General features: G+C 43.3%; 1 protein-coding gene across 14 annotated transcripts in view; it reads left to right on the top strand.

Moving 5' to 3' along the window:
* OSBPL6 (oxysterol binding protein like 6) overlaps positions 1-18,512 on the top strand; it is a 99,772-nt gene that overhangs the window by 70,850 nt on the left and 10,410 nt on the right. For 10 of the 14 annotated variants that reach the window (XM_083496030.1, XM_083496031.1, XM_083496032.1 and 7 more), the window contains 9 exons: positions 4,002-4,109; positions 7,663-7,800; positions 9,809-9,896; positions 10,411-10,664; positions 12,705-12,842; positions 14,052-14,115; positions 14,366-14,444; positions 16,223-16,367; positions 16,855-16,999. In XM_083496030.1, coding sequence (XP_083352156.1) covers positions 4,002-4,109; positions 7,663-7,800; positions 9,809-9,896; positions 10,411-10,664; positions 12,705-12,842; positions 14,052-14,115; positions 14,366-14,444; positions 16,223-16,367; positions 16,855-16,999 — 1,159 coding nt within the window. The remainder of the gene's footprint in view (positions 1-4,001; positions 4,110-7,662; positions 7,801-9,808; positions 9,897-10,410; positions 10,665-12,704; positions 12,843-14,051; positions 14,116-14,365; positions 14,445-16,222; positions 16,368-16,854; positions 17,000-18,512) is intronic. The other 4 variants (XM_083496022.1, XM_083496024.1, XM_083496023.1 and 1 more) reach the window with 1 other exon arrangement.

Genomic DNA, 18,512 nt, shown 5'->3' with positions numbered 1-18,512 from the left:
TATGTTCCTTCTATTGCATCACTTGCATGTCTATAGCTGTAAAATTGAGCCTGCAGCGGGGCTAACTTTATCGCCTTGGGACCCCAAGGAGTATTCTAATTCTCATTTCATCAAAACTGGATATATTAATGTTGGAGCAGCAGTATCCTGCGTGCTTGCCATCTTTGAGCTTGCCTCATCTTACAATAAAATCTACACCCACCCACCCCAGTTATGCAGGAAAGCCAGGCCAATCTCATTGACCCACCCTGCTAGCTTTATCCAGTTTTGTCCATATGTATGTACACAAACACACAAGATAATGTCACAATTTTCAGATCAGCTAACCCAGGGGTCTGCAACCTTTAAGACAAAAAGAGCCACTTGGACCCGTTTCCGAAGAAAAAAAACCTGGGAGCCGCAAAACTCGTCATTATAAAAATAACCTTTTTGTCACTTTTTTTTATTTCTTTGTTTGACCCCTCAGAATTACTCCTCCTCATAGAAATAAACATTAAATTAACAAGTTACCTTTTTTGTGTGTGTGTGTGTTCTTCACTCCCCTTCAAAACAGTGACCAGCGTACATGCCCCCTTTCAATGCAGTGAGCAGCGTACATGCTCCTTACAATGTAGCGGGCGGGAAGGTGACGTCGGGACGGTGCGTGACTAACGCACGCACCGCCCCCATGCGACATCACAGCCAGTACAGCGCCCGCCACAGTGGGGAGTGTCGGGGCGCACAATGCGCCTCCTCCCCTCGCTAGTATCCGCCCCGGAGCCGCGGCAAAGGTGTAAAAGAGCCACATGCGGCTCCGGAGCCGCGGGTTGCAGACCCCTGAGCTAACCAGAAAGAACTCAGTTCAGTCTTTGAAGAACTGCGCTTCTACCCAGTTTGCTTTCACTATAAAGCTTCGGTGAGCTAAGGATTCATGCACTAGAGTATAACTAAGAACTGCAGCATCAGTTGAACTGCTTCACTTAACCAGGATAATGGTATTCTGTTGTTTAACCTCTGTTCTATCATCTTGCTCTCAGCAGTGTTCTGCTTCATACAATGTCGCCACCTTTTCTTGTTATGTCACCTGATACCACGCTTAGTCTATGGTCTCCTTCAGTTGTCCTCTTTTTCTATGGTCTCCTTCGGTATCCAGAATAGATATTTTTCTCTATGTTGGGAAAAGATAGGCAGAAAACAAGTGGGGGAAGACAGCAGCTCATCGTATGCGTCATATGCTAATTCTTGAGTCCATTTGGATTCTATTCTCTTGTCTTCTGTCTCTGTTTTATCTGCACAAGTGGCACTTTCTTTGGAGAGGACAGCTGCCAATATACTCGTTTCTAAAGAACCAGGAACATTGTCCTGTGCAAATTAATAGTAGTAGTGTCGTGTGTTTGCAAGGTTTTCGTCATGAGAATTGAATTAAAATCTTGAAATGGCCAAACCATTTCCCCCCTTTTATTGTGCTTTAGCCAAGAACCTACTGTGCAAAGCGTGCATTTTTGTTTCCAGTGTAGAATACACTGGATTCCCAAGAATTCTAGCCTTCTCTTCATATGAGGAGCTTATTTTCTGTAGAAGAACTTAAAATCTCTGAGATTAGAAAAAGAAGCTTCCAGTTAGCACATCAAATGTTCATTCCTTACAAGTCTGTGTGTGCGCGCGCACGTGTCTTTCGCAGTCTCAGCTTCTTTGCACCTCCAAAATCTCATCAATCCTCCTGCTTTCTCACTGCTGTTGCTCCACATTTTGCTGTTGCAGTACTTAAATTAGTACGGGTAGTGCTGTCTAAATTAAAGAGGTACGAAATTCATACCTAATGAATTAAACTTGACTGGCTTTTTAAAACAATCAAATTAAATTTTAAATAATGTGGACATTTTGCATACTTTACCTCATTTGCTGCAAACCTGCAGAGCTTTGACTTTCCGTGTTGCAGTACTTTCTTTTTGACTGGTGGCAAACAAATACAGTTTAGTTGATTAATTACTATGTTTGCTTCTTCCTGCCTGTTTGCATAAGGGTTGGTGACTATTTGCCTAGTTTCATTAGACTGCAGGGGATGCAGGCAGTGGCCAGTCAAAGCAGATAGGAACATGACCTTGGACAGTTCCTAGGGGTGCTGCTAAGACAGCTACAGACATAAAGCTGTTACCCCTTCAAGGAACTACAGTGGTGCCCTGCAAGACGAATGCCTTGCAAGATGGAAAACTCGCTAGACGAAAGAGTTTTCCGTTTTGGAGGTGCTTCGCAAAACGAATTTCCTATGGGCTTGCTTCGTAAGACAACAATGTCTTGCGAGTTCCTGCTGGTTCCCCCCCCCTTTCTAAGCCGCTAAGCCACTTATCAGCTGATCCGATCAGCAGATAAGCCGCTAATAGCGCTAATCCGTCAATGGGCTTGCTTTGCAAGACGAAAAAACCGCTGGACGAAGAGAATCACAGAACGTATTCTTTTCGTCTTGCGAGGCACCACTGTAGTGCCAGCTGATCAGATCTAGTGTCCTAGCTTCCACCTTCCTGGAGAATCTGGCCGAATAAGGCTCTTGCCGTATTTTGCAGAATTTGACTTCTGCATGACTGGAGGGGAAAAAATGGTATGCAGAGGAGTCATCCTCTGATTAAGACCATGGTAGAGAACTCTGTTTTATTCTATAGAGCAGGCATTTTCAATCTTTTCTGACCCAGGATTCACTTTTAATCCAAACATTCAAGTGGGGACCCGTTTCTTAACCTTTTAGTGTGCATTTGTGTGCTGGTAGCGCTCTTGTGGCAAACCACCAGTTGAAGACCAATGCTCCAGAGGTTCTCTTTCTGACGAAATAACCTGAACCTCATATCCATCTGAGTCCTCCATTGCCTGCTGTAGGTTATGACATGTTGGGAAGTGTAAACTATTTCTGCTCCTCCATATGTCAGCAATATGGGATGATATACTATGGACAATATCAGTGGTCTAATGTTGAGATGCTAAAGGATTATAAGCATGATCCATTAATTCATCAGTATTGTTTATGCTGTGCGAGCTGCACAGAGCATTCAAGAGGATAGACTGGTCTTGTTGGGTGACCTTAAATAAATGTAAAGGCTGAATCGTGCTTATTGAATTCAGAAGCAAATACAACAGCTTCAATGGCAAAACATACAACCATCTGCTGTGAATGGTGCTTGTCTTCCAAATAATCAGGTTCCCCTGAAGCAAACACAACTAGGGTTTCTTCTTTCATTGTCTTATAGAATCTAAGAAAGCAAGGAAAGGCTAAAGGTGTGTCTACTTTTCTGGCAGCCCAGTCCCATGCATATTTAGACAATAAGTCCCACCAAGTAGCTTGCTCCAGAGCAAAGGTGTGTGGGATTGTAATCTTGGGGCCAAACTCAAGGAGATGTAGGAGCAGTTCCCACTTAAAAAACAGCAACACTGAAGTGTCACTATGGATGTGCTGTACATTTGATTGGAAGAGAAAAGAGGGGTTTATAATCCTTTCTCCCGTGTTCCTTTCTCACCAGGTAAAATGATGTAGGAACCTAATAGCTTTTCCTTCACCAGTGGATAAGAGGCTGGGCATTGGGTGGGAATTTTGACTAGAAAAATGTCTCAGAAGGAAAGGCTAACCAACCCCTCTTTTCCACTACTATTCGTATCTTATTCATAGCTCCTCATATGTATAAATTTAATTGATCACATTTATTCCACCTCTTGCCTTTGGCCATAAACTTGTTTAAAGTGAGGAGGGATGCAGACCTCTATCAAGGAATCCTTAGTGTACTCACCAAATTAGCAGCCTTTTTTCTATGGAAGAAAGCCAGAATAGTTAAATGAGTTTAATTTGACTTAAGATACCTAACCAGAACTGCTGGACATAATACTAATGGTTGGAGGAAAAATTTTAGTTGCTTAGAAGTACCATCCATATAATATAACACTTTGGTTCTGGCCCGAATATAGGGTACAGCAGTGGTTTGACTCTGCTTTGTGCTGTCTTGTACATTTGAAATTAAATATTTAATTTTTGTTATTTTAAGGCTATCAACCAGAATGCTGAACTAAGGAGTCGCTTGAACAGAATACATTCAGAGTCTGTTATTTGTGATCAGGTTGTCAGTGTAAATATTATCCCTAGTCCTGATGAGGTAAGACTTTGTCATTGCTCTAATGGACTTACAGTAGTCAAATCCCGCTAATTATCACTAATGACTAAATCATTCTCTTTGGCAAAGCTGGCAAGCAGTGGGTCAGGCTCTATTCAGGAAATTTTCCAGTAGCATTCATGAAAGTAATGAGCTGTAGTAGTTCATGTGAGATTCCTTTTGGAAATCTGAGAAGTGGAAGGTTTGCTGTTAGCATTCAAAGAATACGAATTAGCCCTGTTTCTGGTGCGTTTGTATTTAAGTAAGTAAGCAAGCAGCCAAGAATCAATAAGAAGAGCCTTGCTGGACCAGACTAGTTTAGTCAAACGGCCTTTTCCCCACAATGCACCACTAGCTCTGTTTCCTGGACTTGAGGGCAATAAACCTCACCCACAGCCCAGCAACAGGTATTTAGAGGCAGATTGCATCTGATCCTAGGGTTGGCCTATAGCCTTCCCAACTGGTAGCCTTCTCCTCTATGAGTTTTCTTCACCCCTTTGTAATGCTGTCTGGCCTAGTGGCAATCACCACAAATCTTGAAGCAGCCAATTTCATAAGCTAACTATGTGTGATATGAAGAAGGACTTCCTTTTGTTGCTTGGGAAAGTCTCACCAGTCAGATTCATTTAATAACCTTGGGTTCTAGTGCTATGAGAGAGGAAGAAAGTCTTCTGACTATCCACCTTCTCCATATTGTGTATATTTTTTAAATAAACTTTTCACTCAGCTTCCCCCCCCCCCCAAAAAAAAAACCATAGAAAGCCTAAAGAAATTGTAAGCTTTCCTCACAGGGGAGCTGCTGCAGCTCTTATCATTTGGGTTGGCCTTTACCAAAATAATAGATTTTGTTTGAGGTGTCACAGCCAGAATTGTACTCAGTATTTCAAGTATCACCATGACAAAGATTTGTACAAAGGCATTATAGTATTCACATTTTTTTTAATTTTCAGACACTTTCTTAATGATCTCTTGCATGAATTTTTAGCTTTTTCATAGCTGCTGCACACTGGGTCAGCATTTTCATGGTGCAATCTGCTTCCACCCCAAGATCTCTTTCCCAGCTCAGACACCATCACTATATGTAGGAACTTCAGATTTTTTTTGCCACAATGTTCATCTCTTTGCATTTATTGACATTGAACCACATTTGCCATTATGTTACTCATTCAACATCTTGTAGACATCCTTTTTGGAGTTCTTTTGCAATCTATTTTTCTTTAAATCATCTTCAATGATTTGGGATAATTGCAAACTTGGAAAGCTCATTGCTCACTCCTAACTCAGGATCATTGATGAACAAGTTGAAAAACACCAGTTCCAATTTGGGTGGCATTCCAACCTCTTGCACCCCTCCATTGTGAGAATTACTCATTTATTCCTAATCTCCATCCCTGTTCTTCAATAAGTTACCAATCCTCACACTTCAAATATGGAAAGGTGGACGGGAAATACATTAGTCCACGTGTACTGCCATTGCTAAGAACGCTAGTTATTCTTAATACTGCCTTGCTGAAATAGATTCACTGAAGTTATAATGATTGCCCAGAATTACAAGCCCTATAACCAGTAGGAAAGCTTGTGTAGGGTCTGGTCTCCCTCTTTCCAATCCTCCCTTAGCCACTACTGAGCTCCAAAATGCTGGAGAGTTCAGTTTCCAAGTGAGACAAAGCAGATGTCATTTAAACATATGAGGCACACCATAAGATAATTCTTTCTAGTCTCACTGAACGCTCTGTATTTGGTGATATTAAAGTTGCAGTGTCTCCTCACACACCCACACCCTTTTCCTTTATTTTCCACCATTTACCATTACCATGTGCTTTTCTGATGAATCCCTTCTGCTTGGACAAAAATGGAAATTCCTTTCGGAGCCTCCTTCATTTGAAGTCAGCTTTATAGAATAGAAAACTGGGTGAAGAATCTTCAAAGTGTATTTATATAGTCAGATATAAGTGTGTTAGGCTACTGTATAAAAGTTGCTGAGTGCTACAAAGGCAGAGTGCCCTGAACCATTCCTGGAGTTCCAGGGCTTCTATAGCCACTGTCTTGTCTCTGTGTTAGTTGGAGTGACCATCCTCATGGTGTGAGGCTTTCTTGTCCCAGTCTTGTAGTCGTAGCTTATTAACTGTGCGTAATGCAAGAGGATGAGCTTTGCTACAGGAGGGGGCTAAGGGAGACGTGAGCTCCAGACCTGAAATAAGGAAAACATTTACATATTTTAAATTTGAAATAGAATCATAGTATTGTAGAGTTGGAAGGGTCTGCAAGGATCATCTAGCCTGCAATGCAAGAATCTTTCACCCAATGTGGGGCTTGAACTCACAACCCTGAGATTAAGAGCCCTCATACTCTACCAACTGAGCTATCCCTCAGGTAGTGAGTGGGCCATTCCTTCTGAGGAAATGGCACTGCACTGGATTGGTATTCATTTGGGGTACAGTAGAAAAGTGTGGGTAAGGGAACCTGTTTGACTGAAGGGTAAAGTAAAGAACGCTTCAGATAAATAGATAAGCTCCCTCCTAATGACAAAGACATTGTCCACGCGGGTGGTGCTGTGGTCTAAACCACTGAGCCTTGGGCCTGCCAATCAAAAGGTCAGCGGTTCGAATCCCACGACGGGGTGAGTTCCCGTTGCTCGGTCCCAGCTCCTGCCACCCTAGCAGTTCGAAAGCACCCCAAAAAGTGCAAGTAGATTAATAGGAAGGTAAACGGCATTTCCATGCGCTGCTCTGGTGTTGGTGTTCCGTTGCACCAGAAGCGGCTTAGTCATGCTGGCCACATAACCCAGAAAAACAAGAAGAACATATCAGCAGGCTTATTTGCAGAAGCACAAAAAACCCCACCCTTTTAAAAACCCTCTAAGACAAAACAAAACCCCTCCAAGCAAACATAAAACAGCCTGGCGAACACTGAGCATGTACAGTATCCACAAAAGGTAGAGACAGTTGCAAAAAAACAACAACAAAAAACTAGGACGCAGTAGAATGCTAGGTTGGGAAGGAAGGAATGGTTCGAAACAGGAACAAGAACATTCCTTTTAATAGGGGATGATGAGCTGCAACATTTTGCTGCAGGCCACCCTGTGTGTGCGCATACATGCAAACAAACAAGATCAGGCTTCAGGACATGAGAGCATTGTGCTAAAGCAGTCATGCAACATGCCTGAAGCTGAAGTGTGTCAGGTGAGGGTTGGGCCTCCCTTCCCCATCAAACACAAGGTATCATTTCAGTGCTGGAAGATGCTGGGTTTTCCTGTAGCAGAGGAACAATCTTGAGAGAAGGCATTTCTCTCTGTCCCCTGCCACACAAAAAAAGAGTTACGAGAGTGCTAGCTGGAAAATAAGCTGTTTGCGCTCCCCTTGCAAAATGGCTTCTTTTCAACCTGAGCTCTCCGTTTGCTAGAGCTTATTTTCCAAACTGGGAGGAAGGAGAGGCCATGCAGGGAAGAAGCAGGGCATCTGTCCAATAAAATACATTGATTAGGCATGCCCTTCCTTTTTCTCTGTCATGTGTGGGCATCTGGAGTTCATATGTGTGTGTTTTTCCCTTTTTGCAGGCAGGTGAACAGATCCATGTCAGTCTCCCACTCTCCCAGCAAGTTTCTAATGAAAGCAGGCTCTCCATGTCGGAATCTGTCTCTGAGTTCTTCGATGCGCAGGAGGTGCTTCTGTCTGCAAGCTCATCAGAAAACGAGGTTAGGCAGTGAAAGCCTGATTATTTCTTCTGCTGTGCTCTATATAATTATAATGCATTTGGGATCAAGTACCGAACTTTTGGGGACGCAGGTGGCACTGTGGGTTAAACCACAGAGCCTAGGACTTGCCGATCAGAAGGTCGGCGGTTCGAATCCCCGTAACGGGGTGAGCTCCCGTTGCTCGGTCCCTGCTCCTGCCAACCTAGCAGTTCGAAAGCACCTCAAAGTGCAAGTAGATAAATAGGTACCGCTCCAGCAGGAAGGTAAACGGTGTTTCCGTGCGCTGCTCTGGTTTGCCAGAAGCGGCTTAGTCATGCTGGCCACATGACCCAGAAGCTGTACGCCGGCTCCCTCGGTCAATAAAGCAAGATGAGTGCCACAACCCCAGAGTCGGCCACAACTGGACCTAAAGGTCAGGGGTCCCTTTACCTTTACCTTTAGCTTTACCGAACTTTTGATCCTAATTCGGAAGGCTTGGACATGGACACAGCAGTCTTCTGGTTCAAACCACATCTCCACTATGAGGTTAAGTTGTTGACCGTAGGCAAGACACTATCTCAAAATGAAATATGAGGATAAAAATCCTAACCTATCACACAAAGTCCTAAGAATTAGGTGAAGCTCTTAGAACAATCTGACAGTTCCAAGAGTAGTCCCACTGATTTTTGTCAGGTTAATCTGGAGTAAAGGAGCTGCTTGCCACTTAATTGCCTTGAGATCATGGCCAGAGGCAGCAATTCGTGACCCATTTGCTCCGCCTTCCTCCTGTCAAAAGCAGGCAGCAGTGTTGTGGAATGAGTGACACGTAAATTGCTACCATTTTATTTCCCCCATCTTCTCTTCTTTGGACGGAAGTAAATTAGTAGCTCAGTTTTGACGCCCCCACCCTGTTCCTTCGCTTACTGGTTTTTCGTTTGCCCTGGCAAGAAAATTTGTTTTTCTTTCCTTAAAACAGGGGTGGGCCACATAGGGCCCTCAACGACTCTCTCTGCAACCCACCAAGCTGTGGGGAAAACTTGCCCACTCTTCCCACTGCCCAGGTAATCTGCCATCAGCAGGGAAGAGAACTGTTTCCTCCTCTTCAAAAGGGGTTATACTGTATCCTGAAGCATCTGACTTCCCATGAATGATTGAGTGTGTGCTTCCCTGTGCATACAGCTCTTTGGGAGGCCGGTTGGAGGTAATTTAAATGGAGAAATAAGACATACATGTGCGACCCATGTATCGTATTTTTCGCTCTATAGGACGCACTCGACCCGTAAGACGCACCTAGTTTTTAGAGGAAGAAAACAAGGAAAAAAAATATTCTGAATCAAATGTTGTTGAAGAGGCTTTGCACGGCTATCCCTGAAGCCAGAACAGCAAGAGGGATTGCTGTGCAGCCTGCATTCGCTCCATAAGACGCACACACATTTCCCCTTGCTTTTTAGGAGGGAAAAGTGCATCTTATAGAGCGAAAAATACGGTACCTGTCTTTCCAAGACTGTCTGTGAGCATGAGTTGGTTTAAGGTATGGCAGTGTGACTGGCTCCGGTCATGCTTTCTGGGATGCAGCCCCCAACCATCTACCCACCTGTGATTGTGGTGCCAGAAAAAGTTACCCATCCCTTCTCTAAAACCATGGTTTGAAGTGTGTTTGCAGAGAATGATTTAGAGGCGTTCCCCCTATATAGCATATTGACAGTGATAGGCTTACATGAGTCATCTGTATTCAATAGAACAGACACTCTTTGACCTACAGTCACTTCCAGTACAGCTTGTTCTTCAGAGAGGAAGATGGAGAGCTTACATATTTAGGCATGAGCTAAAAATGGGATGATATTGGCCAAACCAGGGTTTCACAAAACGGGCACTCTTCAGCCTGATAACAACTCTAGGATACATGCGTCACTGGGACTCGAATTTATGAAAACATTTCTATTCAGTGTTCCATTTGTTGTCTTCTTCCTCCTCCTCCTCGTCTGCTTCCATTTACTTTTCATTTAAATCTCTTTGTTTTCTTCTTTAGGCCTCTGATGATGAGTCGTACATCAGTGACGTGAGTGACAACATATCAGAGGACAACACCAGTGTTGCAGACAACATTTCTCGGCAATGTATGCAGGGTTTTAATTTTTTTAAGTTTTAGAAAATAAGTGTTCTTTTTAGGTGTGGTGCAATATAAATCGGAACACTCTCTGGATGCAACTCAAATCAGTGAGGGCCACTTTTACATTTTTATCCCTGTTAACTGTAGAATAGCACTCTTCCTTCTGTTTTTTTACTGTAATTATTTGTATGGTTTTAGTAGATTTCATTATATGTATATAGTTTTAATTCTTTCCGTGTTTATAATTGTTTTCTTACAATGTTTTTTCCTATGTTTTTAGCAGTTCTTCTTTTTATCTGTAAACCGCCTTGAGTCCCATCAGGGAAAAAGGTGGGGTATAAGTAAATCTATAACAACAACAACAGACCCTTTGAAATGAATAGGCCTAAGTTAGTCATGCCTATGAAATTCAGTGGGTTTACTCTGAGTACATCTAGCATTGGATACAAACCATTTTATTTTTCGTTTTTCAGTCAATGAAAGGATTTCACATCCCTGCTGTTCTTCTGTTTTCCTTCCAGTACTTAATGATGAGCTGACCGGTGGTGCTTTCAGAAATGGACGAAGGACATGCCTACCGACCCCCTGCCCTGATACTAGTAATATCAACCTGTGGAACATTTTGAGGAACAATATCGGGAAGGATCTCTCGAAAGTATCCATGCCGGTAGAGCTAAACGAGCCTCTGAATACATTGCAACACCTTTGTGAGGAACTGGAATACAGTGAACTCTTGGACAAGGCTGCTGAATCTGATGACCCCTACGAACGAATGGTAGTAAACCAGACAGAGCACACCATTCCATGTCCCTTGATGTGTTTATCCCTCTCCTAGAGCTCTAATATTGAATACAGTGGACCCTCCGGATACGAATTAAATTTGTTTCGGGGGTCTGTCCGCAACCCAAAAAGTCCGTAGGCAGACGCACCGCTTCTGCGCATGCGCACGATGTGCAGAGCGCTTCTGCGCATGTGCGCACGATGAAACCCGGAAGTATACACTTCCGGGTTTGCTGCGTTCGTAACCCGAAAGTTATGTATCCAGAGCGGTACATAACTAGAGGGTCCACTGTACATTTGTGCATTTTCCATTATTGTAAGCTCACCTCTAACGTGAAAGCAGCTAGATTCTGACACAGAGGATTTTTTTTACTTTTTATCCAGCCTGTTCTTTTCGTTGGCGTACTTTCTTACGACCAGTTCAGATGGTCCTTGGCTGGCTATATCTCTGCAGATAACTGCTCACATAAGTGGAGCCTTGCAGGAGCAGTATGAATTCGGATGAATGAACTTGCATACATGTTGTAGTGAGTCTTAGGGTCCAGCCTCACATTACCTTTGCGGTATGGAAGCTGCTCACGGACATCCTTTTGCCAGGAGACCCAGATCATGTGGGAAGAGCCCATATTGTGTTTCCTCCCCCCTCCCCCCCATTGCCTTGCTTTCCAAACGGGACAATACTAGTATGATGAAATAATCTAAGGATGCTACAGTATGCGCTCTTCCCACATAGAATCGTAAGACCGTAGAGTTGGAAGGGACCGCAAAGGTCATCTGGTCCAACCCCCTGCAGTGCAGGGACCCACATTTTTCAAAATTTGTGGCTTGAACCCGCAACCCTGAGATTAAGAGTCTCAGGTGCTACGTGGTTTGAAACCTCTGACGTTGCCTTCGTAGTGTGGAAAGGAGTGATGCTACCGTAGCGGCCACACTGCTAAGGTAATGCAAGAGAAGGCACTTGGTATAAGCCTCTTGAGCGATTCTAAAGGGAAATAAGTAGTTTAAAAAAACCAAAAAACAAACAAACCGCTAGAGCCTCTGTTGCAGAGAGTGATCACTCACTTGTCGGTGTATCTATTTTGTCAGACCTGTGAATTCCAAAGCTGTAGCCACATCCCTATATTACCCTTTTCTGTGCAAGGCAGATAATGCCCTATATTCTGGCAATGAGCAAATCGCTGGGGAATTCCACTCTGCAAGCCCCGCTAGGAATGCTTTTGCTCAAGACAACTTTCAAGATGGCATGAATGGGGGGGGGGGGATTCCGGGCGGACTGCTTCCATTATATTCCTATACACAGGAGTGGTGCTCCACTTTCCGGGTCTGCGAAACAGACCAAATTGTAATATGAGATGATTCTCAATAGGCTTGTAGAGATGACAATTCCCCAGAGATCTGAAAGTACTCTTTGCTTTCTCTAATTGCATAAGACACATCCATTTCTGCCCCCTTCTATCACCGACTAACTGGTGTTATTTTGTTTTGTCAGCACCTGAGGATGATGCCTAATAAAACCCAAATAAAAATCCTCAGGGTATCGAGCTAGAGTAAAATTGCTTATATGGAAAAGGTGGGAGGATGCAAACTGGAAATGCAAAAAGGGGAGTGCTAGCCCCTTCCCCCCCGGTAGATCCTTGTGTCACACAAAAAACCCCATGTTTCCCCATTAAGGGCTTTCCAGATCGCACATCCTTTCTTTCCCCACACAATTGCCTCTGACCCCAAGACAAAAATAGCAAATATATTCTTCATCTTTAAGCCTGCTTCGGATACTGTTTGCCTTGGGAACAGATTCGCATGGATATTATTGGCGTTCCTACCTTCCCACCACTTGGAGTGTGACTTTCCCTGTCCTTTATTATGTTGGGACAGTGGCTATACTGCTATTGCAAGAACAGAGTTGCTGTCTGCAGTTGTAGCACTAATGCCAAAGGCGCTGCCATCACCCAGAAAAGGAAACACCCGTTTGCTTGCACAGTCTCTCCAGTACTGTTTAGATATTGTTTCTCAAGTTTTTCCCCTTTGTTTTAACTAGGTCCTTATTGCTGCCTTTGCAACTTCAGGATATGCCTCCACTTACTACAGAGCTGGAAGCAAGCCTTTTAACCCTGTGCTTGGTGAAACTTACGAATCAATTAGGGAAGACAAAGGATTTCGTTTTTTCTCGGAGCAGGTAAAATCTGTTCCAAAAGAGACCCTCAAATAGCACCGTGACTTTAATTTATTTGTTTATTTTGGTTGATGCATTTCATCTTATTTTCAGAATGTTGGCTGATATGAATCTAAATATATAGCTTTTAAAATGGATCTGAAGATATATATTTGTTTTTCAAGCATTAGGTGCAATTCAGCACTGTAAAGCTGAATCCAGTTTTGCAGAAATCATAGAATCCTAGAACTGTGGAGCTGGAAGGGACCCTGATGGCCCAGCAATGGTCCAAGTTTCTGGATAGCTCAGTTGGTTAGAGCTTGGTGCTGATAACGCCGAGGTCGCAGGTTCGATCCCCATATGAGACAGCTGCATATCCCTGCATTGCAGGGATTGAGTTAGATCAGGCACCCCCAAACTCGGCCTCCAGATGTTTTGGGACTACAGTTCCCATCTTCCCTGACCACTGGTCCTGTTAGCTAGGGATGATGGGAGTTGTGGTTCCAAAATATCTGGAGGGCCGAGTTTGGGGATGCCTGAACTAGATGATCATCAGGGTCCCTTCCAGTTCTACATTTCTATGATTCTATGCAGGAATCTCAACTAGATCCTACTTGGCACATCACCATCCAATCTCTGCTTAAAAACTTCCAAGGAAGGAGAGTCCACCATCTCTTGTGGGATCTGTTTCTATTGAACAGCTCTTCCTGTCAGAAAGTTCTTCCTGATGTTTCATTGGAATCTCCTCTTTTGTAACTTGAATCTGTTGGTTCGGATACTAGCCTTCGGAGCAGAAGAAAACAGGCTTGCCCCATCTTCCCTCTGACAGCCCTTCAGATAATTGAAGATGGCTACCATATCTCCTCTCAGTCTCCTCTTTTCCAGACTAAACATATGCAACTCTCTCAACTGTTCCTCATAAGGGTAGGTTTCCAGAGTCTTGATCATCGTGGACACTCACCTCTGCACAAGTTCCAGCTTGTCAATATCCTTCTTAAATTGTGGTGCTCAGAAATTCACACAATATTACTGGTGGGGTCTGATCAAGGCAAAATAGAGCAGTACTATGACTTCTGTTGATCGGGACACTATACTTCTGTTGATGCAGCCTAGAATAGCAGTAGCTTTTTCTGCTGCTGCATCATCTCTCTTTTATGTAAGGTGTCTGTTACAGTGATGATAAAAATGAAAGTCTTTTGCACAATTCCTCACCACCGTAATTTTTTATTTCAGGTTAGCCACCACCCACCCATTTCTGCCTGTCACTGTGAATCAAAGAATTTTGTGTTTTGGCAAGGTATACATTTTAATTCACAAGCCTAAAGACCAAATTTAGTTCTGTTTTTGTTTTTGTTTAAAAAAAAAGAAAACTTACGATTACATGCATAGTTTCATTTTTGTGGAATTTAACGAAAAGGTTAATATAATTGGGAAGCCTGCTGTTTTAGGTCTTCCAGTTTCGTATTAAACAAAGAGAAATAATGGTTCGTTGCATTTGTAGAACTTCTGTAACTTGCAGCTTTCTGAATCTTTGCTATGTTATTCAGATATCAGGTGGAAAAACAAATTCTGGGGCAAGTCAATGGAAATACTGCCAATCGGGACACTGAATGTCACGCTTCCAAAGTAAGCAGCTTCTCCATTCTTCTTTTCCTGTTTGTTTGTTTGTTTGTTTGTTTGTTTGTTTGTTTCTTCTTCATCCTGGAAAAGCAGTTCCATGAGACTAATTTAGGCACTTGAAGTCCCAGATGCACACTGATGAATAATGTAGCAAAACTGAAGCCAGACAAGGCAGGGAACACATAGCAGCAGCTTGCGTGGCGTGATAAGGCAACTGGGATCTCTGAATAATTACTTACTCTACCTGCTATTGCTAGATGCTGCAACTATGTTTGATCAAACAGTTGTGAACATTAGGCCAGTTAATTCACAGCAGCTTCCTGAGTGGGAGACATTTTAGTACTGCGAGTGTTTGCTTTGCACAGTAAAAGGAAGCATATTCCTTTTTTTCTTTTTTTTGTAAAAATTGTTCGGATTTCCCCTAGGAGGATAAAGGTGAGAGGCATCATGGTACCTTAAAGTGAGGTGTGTTCTTGTAAAATATGAGGTTTCACAATGACAAGAACTCTTGCCTATAGAGTGTGGCAGATAAGGGTGAGTCCTGTTTCAGTGCAAGGAAGCTTGGGAGAGTATTACTATCCTGCAATGTGTACCTCCTGAAGTTTCTTTGCGGCTGGGCAGCTAATCCTGCAATTTCTCTGCTCATCTCATCTTGTTTCATTCAGAACAAGTCCAGTGGAATGAACAGCGTAATGGGCTTAAAAGTTGGGGAGAACTGGGTTCAAAACTATAATGAACCATGAAGCTCAATGTGGGGCTTTGGGCAACTCGCAATTTCTCAGCCTAATCTACTTAATAGTTATTTTGAGGACAAAACAGGTTTTTTTAATATAATACTGTGCGGAACCAATGTAACCATAGTAGGAAAACACATACTATGATGTCTGGCAGAAGAATTAATAATAATAATAATAATAATAATAATAATAATAATAATGAAATTTATATACTGCCCTTCATCCAGAGATCACAGCTTACAACATAAAAAGATTGTTTTAGAATAATATTATCCAAAATGTATCTTCATTATAGAGGGCTGTAATGTTTCACAGAGCATCTTTTTAAGTTTCTGTAGTGGGACAGAGTTGACTGACTGTCTGTGAGAATAACCAATAACCAATGGTTAAGCACCGGGGGGGGGGGGGGGATGGGACTGCCAGTTCTCTGTGGACACCCTATTCCTTTCGCCTCCACCTTCAAAAGTGCAATGGATATATGGCTACTAGAAGCAAAGCCTTCTTAGTATTGGCACCCTGGCTGTGGTAGGCCCTTCCCTCTGGCACATTTGTCAGGCACTCAAACTTCCTTATGTTTTAGAAATAAGTTTTAAATATCTTTATTTACCCAGGCCTTTGGTGGCTTTGGAAATCAGTGGGGATGGTGTTTATGATTGCAGCCCATTCTGCACTGCTGTTTTGTTCTTATTTTATTGTTGTGCTTTTGCTTTATTACCTTCTCTTTTTTTAACTGGTTTTAAATTATTTATTGTTCCAATTGATTTGCAATTCAACCCCTAGCCATAGCTGTCAACTTTTCCCTTTTCTTGAGAGGAATCCTATTCGGAATAAGGGAATTTCCCTTTAAAAAGAGGAAACGTTTGACAGCTATGCCCCTAGCAGGACACAGATACATGTAAAAAGTGTGGGTATTTCCATATTTGAGTTCTGTCGGTGGTCCATTGGCTTTCAATATTGGAAGGGGGAGTACTGTTTCATTTGTGAATAGGCGGGGGTTTGGAAAGGGCATTTTTGGAGCACAGTTTCCACAGCTAACTCTCTTTGCAGGTACGGTGATTCCTACGTATGGAACAAAGTCACTACTTGCATACACAACATCCTCAGTGGAAGGAGATGGATAGAACATTATGGAGAAATAACCATCAGAAACACAAAAAGCAGCGTTTGTATTTGTAAACTCACATTCATCAAGGTAACGTCTCTTTGAAACTCATAATGAACAGTGAAAAGGGTGTTTGTGCAATTGGTGGCCCATTGCACAGCAGCCTCTGGGAGCACACAGGGCAGGTTCACTAGCTGGAGGTACCAGTTGTATGAATTGTATGAATCTGTGCACCAAAGTGTGGGCGATAAATATAAGACCCTTTCACTGGTTGCCAGCGGTCATGCTAATTGCATTGGCAAGGTCTTTATCCTCTGCACCTCTTTGGGACTGCATTTGAAGATATTTGGCACAATACGATAAGGGGTGGTGGTGTCTGAATCATCCCGATTCCCCACCCGCTTCTGGCAGCTCATTGGCACTGCCTAGCTGTTAGATGGGTGTGATACAGATCTGCCTGGTCTTGTTGAAAGTTGATACCTAGTTATACACCAGACACCTGAAACTGGGGTGATTTACCTTAACAGTTAAGAAAAAGGTCACAGGTCTTCTGTTTCCTTGCATTTTATTTTTTTAGGTGAATTACTGGAATTCGAACGTGAATGAAGTCCAAGGCGTTGTCATGGACCAAGAAGGAAAGGTGGTACACCGCCTCTTTGGGAAGTGGCATGAAGGGTTGTACTGTGGAGTTGGGCCTTCGGCAAAATGTATATGGAGACCAGGTATGAACCTATCAGAGGAACAGCTCTTTTAGGTAAAGAGGTGGGGTGGATTCAATACTTGTACTATGGGTGAAGGAGCTTCATCATCATATTAAGTATGGCAGACTGGGATGACTCTAGATCAGGCTTCCTCAAACTCGCCCCTCCAGATGTTTTTGGCCTACAACTCCCATGATCCCTAGCTAGCAGGACCAGTGGTCAGGGATGATGGGAATTGTAGTCTCAAAACATCTGGAGGGCTGAGTTTGAGGAAGCCTGCTTGAGATAGACAGAAGGGGCCAAGCTGCAGGCTATGCTTCATGCGCTACATCTCTTGTTTTCACTTAATTACAAGTGCGGGGGGCCGGTGTCACTGGGATTGCAGGATGTATGGGGGCGAGATTTATCCCTTTCTTCTTCCAGTCACAAAGTCTCCTGAAAATCTCCTCCTAGCAGCTGCAAGGCTTAAAGACTCTCACTGGCACCAATAGAAACTGTTTTCTGTGGACAGTAACCGTGCTGGTGGCTTGGCAGAGGCAGGGAGAGATAAATCTCCTGGTGTGCTGCAAACCCAATGGCGAATGTAGACAAGGCAAGACTGGAAGTATTCGCACTACAAAATACTGTGTACTTCCTCTTTGAAAGATAAACAATTGGGGACTTTTATTACAGTGGTACCTCAGATTACAAACGCTTCGGGTTACAAACACTTCAGGTTACAAACTCCGCTAACCCAGAAGTAGTACCTCAGGTGGCGAACTATGCCCCAGGATGAGAACAGAAGTTATGTGGCGGCAGCAGGAGGCCCCATTAACGAAAGCGCGCCTCAGGTTAAGAACGGACCTCTGGAACAAATTAAGATTGTAACCTGAGGTACCACTGTACTCGTTTACTGGTCTCCAATAAGCATTTTTTGTCACAGCAATAATAGGACCACCTGATTTGAAAATGGAAGCTCTGGTGTATCGGTTGTTCCTAATTTACAAAGAATACCAGTTGCCTTTTCAGAACTGTTACTTGGAGAAATAAACCCAGCTCTGGTTTACAGACTGTCTCACCACAGTGGCAGGTGCAGGGAAGAGCCCTTCCTCCGTGCTAGGCCACATAAAATAATAGAAATGTAAAGTTGGAAGGGGACCCTAAAGATCTTCTAGTCTGACTCCCTGCAGTGCAGGAATAGGCAGCTGTCCCACATTGAACCTGCAACCTTGGGGTTATCAGCACCAACTGAGCTATCATATCAGGCCTGAGCTTCAGACCCCAGCAGTGAGACCTCTAAAAATCTCTGGTAAGAGGGGTATGAAGGGTGGCTATCAGAGAACCTTTGCCAGAGTACACAACACTGGACCAGTGGCCAAGGGCATCTTCATATGCAGCTCGTAGGTATTCTCCTCTCCCTAATAGATGCTTCGGTACTCTCCGTTTTAACAGCTGGGCCATCTATTGGCCTGGATCAAACTTAATTTTCCCCCAGGTGGAGGCTACTTGAAGCAGGACCGTATCATGCTCAGGGTGTAAAAGTGTTTGTTCCATG

This window comes from Podarcis liolepis (assembly GCF_965112155.1).
Source record: "Podarcis liolepis genome assembly, chromosome: 1".
NCBI classification, from domain to species: Eukaryota; Metazoa; Chordata; class Lepidosauria; order Squamata; family Lacertidae; genus Podarcis; species Podarcis liolepis.
This window is presented reverse-complemented; position numbering and strand designations above follow the sequence as displayed.